The sequence below is a fragment of the Triplophysa rosa genome, linkage group LG10 (genome assembly GCF_024868665.1).
Source record: "Triplophysa rosa linkage group LG10, Trosa_1v2, whole genome shotgun sequence".
NCBI lineage: Eukaryota > Metazoa > Chordata > Actinopteri > Cypriniformes > Nemacheilidae > Triplophysa > Triplophysa rosa.
Window position 1 is genome coordinate 607,815 of NC_079899.1, and position 13,057 is coordinate 620,871.

Here is a 13,057-nt window from a genome sequence, read left to right on the forward strand (position 1 = left end):
GACCTTCAGGAGCTCCAGGAGCTTCAGGAACTGCAGGAGAACACTTCTTGGGAAAATTACCAGAGAAGAAATGTTCAGATATCTACCAGCAAACAAATGCAACTATGAGGCAAAGTTGTATGTCATGTCTACGCACAGCAGATCAAGTGATTCCTCAACCTGGCATTGCTACAACTACCCATGCAGCACCACAACCAATTGTGGCCTACCAATATTTTCTAACTTCAGAGAGAGGACGAGCGAAATGTCCATTACGTTCAAATGTGCATGTTCCAGATCAACAAGGTACAGGTGTCGTTGAGGGACACTATTGGCTGTGTGGCTATCGTGTGTACTTATCCTTACCAAAGAGGTGGACAGGACTTTGTGCTTTGGTCCAACTGCATGGTGGTGCCATTATCGATCAATGGAGAACCAACAACGGACAAGAAGAGACCTAATCAACTTCATGAGAGAAAGCCCAGTGCCAAATAATCATCACATATGGACTATTGCTGAGAAGCTTGTGGCTGCTTTCCTTCCAGCACTGGGAATGGAATCACTGATGGAAGAAGTGGAAATCACCAGATATGAGCTGTCTTCATTTATCAACACGACGAAAATCATGATGGAGGGAATCAGAGAGGAACTGCGAGGACTACGACTTACTGCTCTCCAGAACAGGATGGTTTTGGATCAACTCACTGCAGCGCAGGGAGGCGTTTGTGTTATGGTAGGAGAGACTTGTTGTACCTACATACCAGACAATGACGCGGATGGACATCTTATCGAACAAGGAATAGAGAATATTACATTGTTGTCTACAATGATCACAAAGAATGAAGTGAACACAGACTCTTCCATTTGGGACTGGTTTAACAGCATATTCCCTAATCTGCATAACATATTGATGTTGGCTGTTTGTATTCTATCACCAATTGTGATATTGTTATGTTGTTGGCCTTGCATAATGCATGCATGTAAGAGAGTTATTCCATCTGGTCCTCATCATCAGATGATGGTCTATTCAGTCAGTGATGATCAACTCTTTGCAATTGATCAACTCTTTGCAGTTGAGTAAGAAAGGTTACTAAAGTAATTGGTTAAAAGCAGGTGTTATCCGTGTTACGAGATGACCAAGATGGTTCAGTTGGATTTTTTATCTTTTATAGCTTGCTTGCATACATACCTACAATACGCAATATTATCATTGATATTGATTCATTTTGCTCACGCAGATATATTTTCTTTGTAGTAGATATTCCTCTTAAATTAGTAGACTTAATCATGTGTGGGACTCTTATGGAGCCCCAAAGGGGGGAATATATTGTGCATAATTCTGATCATTTTGTTGATGTTGTATTTGCACTTTGCACTTTTGGGCTCTGTTGTACACCCCAGTTACAAGAAGTATTCATAGGAGTGATATTACCATAGATGTGTTAATAATCAGACCAATGATTGAGTGTTACAAGTGAATATATGAAGATGATTTAATGATTTAATGATATAATCAGTATACTTAAGCACTGATTGAGTATTGTTTGATATGATAATCATTTTAACCAAGTATAGAAAAGATTTCAGCAATACAAAATTCAGTGATGTCTTTGAGGCCTGTTTGAGGCCTGACCTAGATAAAGTTCAGAAGGTTGAACATGTAGTTCACTGTGTGGCCTGAAAACAGGTACCAACAGGAAAACTTATTTTTAAAAACCAAGTAAAGGTCGACATTCCACCATTAGATACAAACCTTGTTGCCTAGAAAATAACAGTGGCAGACAAGAATGATTGGATAATAAAAAATAAAAGATAAAGGGAATTTACCTGATTGGTTTAGGAAAGAACCTCCTTTCCTAAGTTTCACTATAACTGTAGGCTGGAAAACACCAAGTTTTCAGATGACTTGGGACATCTCAGTTTGTTTGGCCTCATCAAATAAAGTTAACTCCTTGACACCTGAACCTTCTTTGTCTGAGAGATTTTTTGAACTTCAAGATCGACTTCATCAACAGCACATGACGGCCCAAAGGAGGTCTGGCTATGAAGCAACGCTGTTAGCCACGGAAAATTTAACCATAAAACCCACTTCGGTTTCTAGCCCAGCAATTCAGTCGCTGTATGGCTTATCCACATTGATAGCTGAAACTGCACCTCATGATTGCATGAATGATATTGAGTGGTCCACTTCGGCCAGGGTCGATCTGAAAGATACGCCCCTGGATGGGGGGAGCACTCATATATCGATGGCTCATGTTCGAGACCGTCTGATGGAGTGTATCTGTGTGGATATGCCATTGTGACACAGGAGGGTGAGAGGGTGGAGGCATATCGCCTGAACCATAACTCAGCACAGGCTGCAGAAATAATTGCATTAACAAGAGCATGTGAGTTAACAAAAGGCAAAAGAGCCACCGTCTATACGGATAGCAAATATGCATACGGAGTCGTTCAAGACTTCGCCCAGACTTGGGCTAGACGAAATTTTCAGACATCTGAGGGCAAACCAATATCACATGCAGAGTTGGTGGGAGATCTATTACAAGCTGTAATGTTGCCATCTGAACTAGCTGTAGTGAAGGTCAAGGGACATGCGTTAGGAGATGAACCAGACGCTGTTGGCAACAGAAATGATGATGAAATGGCCAAATGGGCCACATAACATGCAGAGTTTTCCTCATATCAGAGAGCGCAGAGTGGGGACGTAGAAACAATGATGCCTGCACATGTATCATGCGTTCCTGACATAGATTTGAAAATTTTGCAGTCAACCCACACAGGGAGACGTGAAACATTGGGCAGAAAATGGATGCGCCCCAGATGCTAACGGTTTGATAAGAGATAAAAATGGCCGAATCGCATTACCAAAGCTGTCTTTGGTGGTATTGATAAGACATTACCATGGTATTTCGCACAACAGCACGTCTAAAGTTACACGGATGATTAATCGCCTGTATTGTATACAGGATACAGCAAAAATGGTCAAACTAATTGTAGACTCGTGTTTAATATGCGCCAAAACAAACCCTCACAGGAAAACGCCACACGACGCGTTACCGTTTCCCGAAGTGCCTTTTCAGTGCCTTCAGATAGATTTTTCTCATATGCCAGCGGTCGGAAATCTAAAATACATGCTAACTATCGTCGATAGGTTTTCAAAATGGCCTGAATTTTTTGCGTGTGCGAAGGAGGATGCGAAAACGGTAGTGAAAATACTGTCGAAAGAAGTAATTCCGCGCTTCGGCATTCCTATGACTATCGAAAGTGACAACGCCACGCCATTCACATCGAACGTGACCAAACTATTGGCTAAAGCGTTAGCCATAGATTGGCACTATAATATACCCTATCACCCGCAGTCGTCGGGGGTGGTGGAACGAACACACCGAACAATCAAAGATAAGATCACGAAAGCCTGTATGGAAACAAGCAGGAAATGGCCAGATGTGCTACCAGCCGTATTGGCAGAAATGAGAATGACCCCATCCTCAACGACAAAATACTCACCATTTGAGATTATGATGGGTAGACCTTTCCCGACCCCTTGGGTCAAAGGTCGCGCAGGCGTTTCTTCCCTAGGAGACATGGAGGTGATCCTGGATGACCACGTGATTTCCCTTATTGATAAACTGAATTCTGTGTGTGCTGATGTTTCTCTTTCTCTCCCTATTCCGTCAGATAAGCCCACCCATAATTTCATTCCAGGCCAACAGGTGCTGATTCGGAGTCTGAAACCAGTCGCCGTGGGGGAACCGAGATACCTGGGCCCAGCTGTAGTTATCGCAGTAACGAGAACTGGAGTGCTTACGGATCATCAACCGCAGTGGATTCACGCATCCAGGCTGAAGCATCTGCCAACATCCGCATCACCAATTGAAACTGTAGGGCCTAAGAAGCCTGCCCAAAGTGTGTAACAGGGCACTGGTGAGAGGGCTTGCGCCAGACAGAAGATCCTTGCTCTTTTAGTGGGTGAGGGGGCCACCTGTCGGCTGAACATAGGGCCTGGGCAAATTTTGCCCCATTTATAGCTTCCCGATCACCTCTGAAGGTTCCCCTGTTACACATTTGGGTCTAAATTGTCCAATATGTCAGTCATATTTTTGGTATTGATCCTGGCCGGTGCACAAGCAATTAAATTAATAGATGAAGATGATTCATGGTTAGACCATGACGATCCACCACATTCATATGCCACAAACATGTGGTGGAGATTGGCTAATTACACCGTAAAGACAAGTGACATGAAAGGTAATTGTTATGTATGTACTTTATTACCACATCGTTCCCACTCTACTAGACTGGATGTAAAGGTGCCGAAGTTGGAATACCATGTAGATTGTGTATTGTCTGCAGTTACGCTGCTTCTAGACGTACAGACATGGCGCTCTCCAGTACAATGTTTCAATCCTGATAACAGTACAGATAAGTTCATCATGAGTATGGATACTGTCCCACAAGTTGTATCTCCTATGGGGACAGTAATAGCCATGCCAAAGGGACTATGGTGTGTAGAGAGAGAGACTGAGGGAGAAAATGGACTAGGACAGATCCCATTGTCACACTGTAAGGAGGTGTGGAATTCCTCGATGGCTGGAGGATGCTGTTTAAATTGCCTATTGGCATACATGGATGGAAATCCACAGATGAATAAAATTCAGTGTAAAGCCCAAGATGGGTTAGGATTGGGTATGATGAACACACAGTTAGTTTGGAGACGAGCTAATTCCACAGCCAAAAATTATTGCTTGGAATATTGTAGGCCAAATATTCACAGCCACCCGCTCGTGCCTTCAGACAAAGGCACAAGAATATCTGCTGATTGGTGGTGGTTGTGTGGACATAGAGTGTACACAGCACTGCCAAGAAATTGGACAGGAAGGTGTGCTTTGGTAGAACCATCAAACACAATAATAATAGTTGGAAGTCAATCAAAATTGAGTAGAATGAAAAGAGAGTTGGCTGATAGAGGTAAAACACCAGCCATTGCTAGATCAAACCCAGTGCCTAAAGAGCATAGATTATGGACAGGATGGGAAAAATTTTGGGAATCGATTATTCCAGGTGTTGGGGTATCTGGTTTACACATTGAGGTTGAAATAACCAGATATGAATTGATTAAATTTATGAATGACACCACTAGAATATTTGATCACATAAAAGAAGAACTGAGAGGTTTGAGATTAATGACATTACAAAATAGACTGGTACTAGACCAGCTAACAGCCTCTCAAGGTGGTGTATGTGTTATTGTTGGCGATAGTTGTTGTACTTATGTTCCAGATAATGATGCGGATGGGCATTTGATCGATCAAGGAATTAAGAACATCACCAGAGCAGTTGCTGAGATGACCAGCCGAGAGAGGAATGGAGAAGAATGGGACTGGAGTTTGAGTTTTTCCAGCCTGTTCAGTAAAATCGAACATTGGCTGATTTTAATCATTATAATTATTTCATGCATTCTGGTTTTGCTTTGCTTATGGCCCTGTATTATGGCTATGGTTCGCCGTGCATTAAAATCATCTATAAGTGTGATTATGAAAGGTTACCATGTTGCTCAGGCAAGACCAGGGGATAAGATGACCACAAATCCGGATGTAATGTAAGGACAGAGGTAAAACATCTGCTCAGACCAGACATGGTCCTTAGATTAGGAATTTTCTTTATTATTTAGCATTTTTACTGTTTATCATGGATGCGGAAAATTAAATGGTAAGTCATAAATGACTTAAAGAGGGCAACTGTTAGATTTAATTTCCGCATAAATAAATACAAGCCCACAAAATCAAGAATTGTGAAGTGTTAAGCTCACTTTACCTTACTGGCTATAGGGTAGGATGAAGGGATGCCTTCTGGCTATTCATGGGAGGAGGGGATTCCTTCTAAGATAAACATTCTTTGTCTGAACTGCTATACCTTATTTGGTCATTCTGTGAACCCCTGGACATGTGAAACCTGCCAGATGTCTTTTGGCACCGTATATAAAGACTTGTAGTTTCTAGAATAAATGAGTTCAAAAGCTTGATGCCTCTCTGTGTCTTGTTTTTGTGCTCCCAGATCTGCAGAAGAATTCTCTCACAACATCCAACCTATTTATGATTTGATTTTACTGGTGATCCAAAACACAGAAAGAAATGTAGGGTTCATAAGGAACCAGAAATTTAACACTAATATTTCTCAATATTAATTACTTATATAAATTGAGTAATATTAGTTGATATGACTGTCAACAGTTCATCTACTTATTATTAATGATAAATATTGAATGATTAAACACTAAATATGACTTATTCAGAGAAGCTTGAATTACCTAAAAATGGTCAGAAACAGGAGATTGCATCAATTGCTTTTATTGACCAAATATTACACGTTTACAAAACCCCTTTTTGACAATGAACACAAGATTAGTTTGATGTCACCATTACTGTGATCAGTGTTCACTTTAGTTGATCACCCTCGTTCGTTTTCGGATGCGTTGCCACGCACGCAGTTACAAAAAAAGCCGTGCACACCGCCACGCGAAATGAGGTCGAGCGCACTCAAAGCGGACTTCCGCCAACACCGCGATGACGTCATGTTTGCCACGCGCACCCAAGCGAACCTGCGGACGCGTCGAGTATGGCCCTGTCTCAAATGGTGAATTCTGGTCTTGTGGACCTCCTCAGAGTCCACACTTGGTGACGTCAGGAAGTGCAGACCTACAGGGCACTAGGCACGAGTCCACAAGGGTACATGGGAGTGCATTTTGGGACAGGCGGTGAGCAAGCGGTGCTTTCTAATCACTCTCGCGGTACTTTATTGTCATTCGCTGATCAGTCTGCACAGCGCCGCGTGAAGTCGATCACAATTGTTGTCCCATTGTTGTTATTTGGGACAGGAGCTGCAGGTTTTTATTGTTCTGTATTTCATATATTGATATGCCACCCGAGCATTATGCAATAGATACTTATGTTTGTAATGCATTAATTTGTCATGACGTAAATGCAACTGCTTATGTATATTTATTTATTTGTATACAATATTCTTCTGTATACACTTCTTAATATGCATATATGTTGTTGTTGTTATTTAATATTTCTCTATAATACAGAAGCTGTGTTGTTCAGCTTTACAGAGACAACTACATATAAATCTACAACAAAATATGGCTTATTACCTTAAGTAAGAAAAAGCACTGCATTAAACGTTTTTATTCTTGAATAGCTGGCTTAATAGAAAATAAATAAGCAATAATGTGAATAAGTAACCAATTAATAAATTAATTTAGAATTTTATCAAAACATACATTTAAAAATGTATTTGTCATGTTTATGTAAATGTCTGACATCCACGGCACTCCTCCCATCCGTTCTGTGATTGGGCGTTCGCAAGGATTTCTGGGTAGGGGACTTCAGTTGAGTCTGCATCAATGCGGGCTTCGCCGAAGACCGCATCGAGGGCACAAAGTAGGCGCTCGCGAGCAGACTTCTGAGTGCTAAAAAGACAAATGGGACACCCTACAGACTCGTAGACTTGGCGAGAACGAGCAATTTAAGTCCACGAGACCGCAAGTCCACATGAAGTGCACCATTTGGGACAGGGCCTATAAAGAAGCCTTTACCAGCCTTCAGTCGCGTTGCTGTGACGCAATCGGCGTCTTTTTGCAAGAATAAATAAATACGATATGAGTTTTAAAGGAGATGATTATATCATTATTAATAATGATTAAGCAATCACTGTTTATTTAAAAAACGTTTAAAAATAATTATGAATGATGCTACAACTACACAAACACTGTTTGAATAAACAAACAGGTTTAAATAAACAAATAAAGCATTCTATTAAATAAGTAAAGAAATAAAATAATAATGTATTCAATATATGAGAGAGGAAAGGCAGCGAGGAAAGGCAGATTACCTGATGTTTTTCAGAGTTTTCACACAGTCTATAACATTCCCGAGAGAGGTGTCCGCACCATGGCTCGTAAATTTGTTTTGAAAGAGAAGGATTGTAACCGGGTGTATTTCAACTTGTTTTCGTCCTGTAGGTGACAGCGTCAGACATTTTAATCTTCTACGATTTGTTTTACGTCCATAGCGTGAAAATTGACCAGGTTATTTGAGTATCTTTACGTGATAGCTGATCGGCTCAAGACAGCAAAGCTTTGTTTAGGAATAACAACTGTTCCCTGCCTGTCATCAGTAGATCACATGAAACAATGCGTGACGAATCGACCTGTGGGTTACAAGCATTCTATGGGACAAACTATCGTCTTTAATCTCGCTCTATCTCTAACTAGTATGGTGGTTTTTCTACCACAGTATTAAGTTTTATATTATTGTATTAAGTTTTTCTATTATTGATTGAGTTTTTGTATTAAGTTTTATATTATTGTATTAAGTTTTTCAATTATTGATTGAGTTTTTATATGAAACAATGCATTTAAACTAGTTATAGGTCTCACACACTTCTCTAACACAGAAAAGGCTATGAGTCTCATAGCAAACAGGCCAAGTTGAACATTAAACAGCACCATAAGACACACAATATACAGCATAAGACATCCTTTGCACGCAAATGCTTGGAGCACACACACAATATGTACTCTTCACACGAGATCTAAGGGTAGTAAATGTCAATATGACATACATTCGCATTTCAGAGATGGATGTGTTTGTCTGTCATACAGTAGCAACTGACAAAATGACATACATCTACATTTTAAAGATGGATGTATGTATATATATATTTTAATCCTTTAAAAGGTTGCGCCACAGTTAAAAGTTAACGTAAGAAGTTTGATATATAACTGTGGCAAGTCAAAAGAGGATGGGCAAACAAAAAAAGGTGAGGTCATGTAGAACCTGATTGGGAGAAGATGATGTCAGGTAAATATGATTGGTTTAAACTGTGATAACGACTTGAGAACAGTGTATAAAAGATGGAGTCAGAAGTGTAATTGTTGGGCATCTACAGATGAACTCTGTATGTCTCACTTTGCTTGCTCGAGCAAATAGAGATTGAAACCTCTTGAAACCTGGCTCTCTGGTCTTCGTGAATTCTTTCAACATTGGCTGATCAACTTTTCGCCACGACATATTGGTGACCTTTCCGACGTGATCCAGGCTAGAGGGCAGGAGGCTGACGATCGTGACGGTTGGACCTGGATGTGGATCACATAGATAAGGGCCCAAACACCGGAACAGGTGAGCATATTTGCTTTATAGTATAAAATCTATGTGATCTACTACAGGTAAAACCTAAGTCGTTGGTCCTCGTAAGCCTCTCCTAAATTGAACAAAAATTAAAATTAATGATAAGTATTGCACTAAGTTTGCTGAATTTTTGTAGAGATCCAGGTTTTTGAGGAATGTTTTGTGTTTTGTGTGAAAGTGTTTGAGAGTGAATGAGTTACGTGCCGCAAAGCCAGGGGGCTAAGCGTAGATATCGAAGCGATATAAATCCTGTTAGGTAACAGGTCACACTGCAGGCAAGTGTGCCACGACAGTGGGTCGTGTTGCGCCAAGAGGGCAGGAAAATCCTGTTCAAGGAGAACAGGTCACATCAAAGGGACGTTGCCATGGAAAGAGCCGTGTAGAGGCTGGAAGCAGCTTAAATCCTGTTTAGGTAACAGGTCACGTAGTATGAATGTGTTGTAATATATTTTCATTTTGGTGTGTGTCATAATATATTCTAATTTTGTTGTGTGTTGTGATGTTCTCAAAAGTGGTCTAGAAGCAAGGAAGGGAGAGGAAAATCTCAGCTGGTGAGATTTTGTCTGTGGGAAAAAAAGGTGGGGGCTTGAGGCTTCAGCATGTGAGCGAACCTAAGAGAAGTGATTTATTTGACAGGAGAAGTGCCTTGAGAGTGTGTGTGATACGAATGGGAGAGACCAGAATGCTGCTGTGAAAAGAATAAACTGTGTTGCGTTAAGTAAAAAGTGAAAAAGTATTGTTGTTTGTGTTTTGTGAATTTCTTTTTCATGATATAGATGTTTTAAAAAACGCATGGCTGAAGCTGAGCTGTTGGATGGGGAAAGTTTACACTCATACTTTGAGAGAGTAAGAGTAGCGAGAATATTGACTGAGACAAAAGGAATTAGTGATCATTTCTGGAGAGAATCATTTTATAGGGATTCAGCAGGCATTGTGAGGCCATTGACAGAAGACAAGAAAAATTATATCTTAGACGAATTAGTAGAAGTTCAGAACTTAGAACAAATTGAGCAGATTTGGCCATATATAAATTGGAGGGAAATCGTAGGCAGGTGTTGCAAAGTAAGGATATTGAGAAAATATCTGGAAGGGGTTTGCTTCCATAGAATCAATAGATTTGGAAATTTGGGCACTGCGTTACAGCGTGTCTCGTTGACTATAAAAATTCCAATACACAATTTAATTGCGCCCTATTTGTTGCAAGGGATAAGACAGGGCTATCAACCAGGTGAAGGAAGAGGTCACAGAACAATCAATCATCCCAAAATACAGGTCTACGCAGAAACAAGACACGTAGATTGGGAAAGCAGGATATTGTTTACAACAAATGAAAGAAGGGAGATAGAGCCTCTACAGTTTCAGGCCGTCACACTAAAAAAGCTGATCGTACAGATAGCACCAGAAAACCTAAGGCCATAGGTCGCCATAAAACAGAGGGGGTGCTTCAGTTAGCAGACTGAGAATAGTGAAATAGAAATGGCCTCCACACCCGTAGAAATACTTGGGGCGAGGTACCCAATAAGCAGGGAAATGATAAGGGACGTTTCAAAGAAATGGTCTGTTCGGACCAGAGGCCTTAGAACGTTGTGGCCGGAGAGCGGAACGTTTGATATGACAGTTTGTGAGGAAATGGAAGGGCTGATTAAAAATCATAAGCCAAAAGACAAGAGTACGAAGCGGGAGTTAAAGCGGAAAAAGAACAGGATGTAATGAAATTTGTTTAAGAAGGAAGGAATTAATTTCCTGAAGAATGTAAAAAGAACAAGGGAGATTCTTAGGGAAGATGATGAGAAAGCAAGTGAAAAATGGAAAAAGGGAATGAATCCACCCCCATATGAGTCATCTAAAAATCAGATGCCGCTGATTGAAGGGAGGGATGCAGTGAATAATCAGATGCCTTTGGTTAAAGGAGAGTTCAAGTTCACAGGAGAGATGGACATCAGAGAAATAGAGGCAGAGAAACCAGGAGACTTTCTAAGAGGCGCACACACTGAGGGAGGGCAGGAGCACTCTTGCATTGCACTGGAACATCATCAAAGAAGGAATGTGGAGTGGAACGTGGCACCCATCTATAAATCAATTTATGCTGGGGTATCGGCAGAATTAGAGGCGGCCAGAAGACGCAGGTATGAACAAACAGCTCCAGAGCCGGAAAAGACGTCACTAGGAAGAAGAAACCTGAGATACAGCAGAATACCGGATGTCAGGTCAGAAGTGGGGTCCACGGAAGAAGATGAAGCAGCCCTGCCCATTCTGGAGAATGAACATATCTCGAGTTACATTGATGAAACGTCATGGCAGCACGGAAGAGTAGAAATACCAGAAGCTGCCAGCAGAGGGAGACATTTTCTGAACAAAGAACTAGCATCACATCATGATGGCAGAGCAACACCGGATGTCACCAGCAGAGGGAGACATTCATTGATAAATGAAACACCATACCAAATCAACAGCAGAGAAATGCCAGACACCAACAGCAGAGGGAGACATTCATTGATAAATGAAACACTATACCAACCCAATATCAGAGAAATACCAGACACCACCAGCAGAGGGAGTCATTCATTGATGAGTGAAATACCATATCAATTCACTAGCAGAGACATTCCTGATGTCACTGAAGAAGAAATACCGGATGTCAACGACAGAGGGAAGCATTTAATGGAGAAGCAAGGGGAATCAAGAATATTTTCAAGCAGTCCACGGAAGGTGTACAAGCGGGTGTCTGGGAACCTTTGTTTAGAAGATCTTGAAGAAAAGCATACACAGCCAGCCTGGCTCAGAGAAGGAGGGAGACTGAGAAGGTCAACACCAGCGACTTTTCATCCCACCAACCCATTCAGTGATGTTTTGAACAGTGACCTTCAAGTTTCACAATGCCCAATCTTGATAAAAAACCAGCAGCCACATTATGTGCCATGGGCCACACTGGACCTGGATGGATTAATAGCTCGGCTGCCAGATCTGAATGAAGGAGCTGGAGGATGGGTTCGCGTTCTGGAAGAAGAGACGACAGGGAGACTACTGGCCTTGGGAGACATCCAAGCATTATTAGCCAAATGTGTGGGTGCATATAAACTGAATGAACTTTTGAGAGCCTTAAGGTTGACTCGTGCAATCGATTCTCCAGAGTTGGATGCAGAACTCTTTGACAAACACTGACAGGATATGTGGCGTGAACTTAGGAAAGAATGCCCAACCCGCATAGACCCAAAGGCACTAAAGGGAGATCAGATGGGGGAGACAGAAAATCCAGCCACGTACATACAGAGACAATTAAAAAGATGGAAACAAGAACTGGAGAAAAATCCTGAAGAGGATCCTGTGATGGCAGCACTCCTCAGAGATGCTATTGTCGACGCCTTGCCACCAACAGTGAAATCTAAGCTCGAAGATGTAGTCGGATTGCATTCAAAACCTCATCGAGAGTTCTGTGAATACGTTGTACACAGCATCGAACAACACAGAAGGAGTGAAATGAAGTTGAGAACTCAAGAGAGGGAGCTGCAGAGGAAGTTGATACAGCTACAACTGGAAGAGCTAGCGAAAACAAAGAAAAAGACACAGGCCGTGGTAAAAGACCAAGAAGGGGAACAGACAGCTGTAATGGCGCCTGTAAACACAAATCCTCAAGTGGTACCACAAGCCGCAATGGTGGCTCCCGCCCAGCCTATACCAGGAGGTGTTCATCAACAACAACCTGCACCTATTGTGGTTTATGTGAAACCAGAACAGCAGGGAGGAGGACAGAGATTTCAAAGAAAAGGAAAAGGAAGACCAAACTCACAATCAATAAATTGCTGGGGATGTGGACAGAATGGACACATGAGGAGAGACTGCTCCAGCCACCCATGGCCAATTAACCAAGGCCAACAAGGCCCACAATG

The 13,057-nt window shown here is 41.6% G+C and overlaps 1 protein-coding gene across 1 annotated transcript in view; it reads right to left on the reverse strand.

Annotated features, from left to right (window-relative positions):
* The window catches only part of LOC130560269 (solute carrier family 2, facilitated glucose transporter member 9-like), a 35,750-nt gene extending 33,441 nt beyond the window's left edge, over window positions 1-2,309 (reverse strand). The window contains exon 1 of the mRNA XM_057343937.1: window positions 2,168-2,309. Within this exon, the coding sequence (XP_057199920.1) occupies window positions 2,168-2,309 (142 nt within the window). The remainder of the gene's footprint in view (window positions 1-2,167) is intronic.
* Window positions 2,310-13,057: the final 10,748 nt, after the last annotated feature.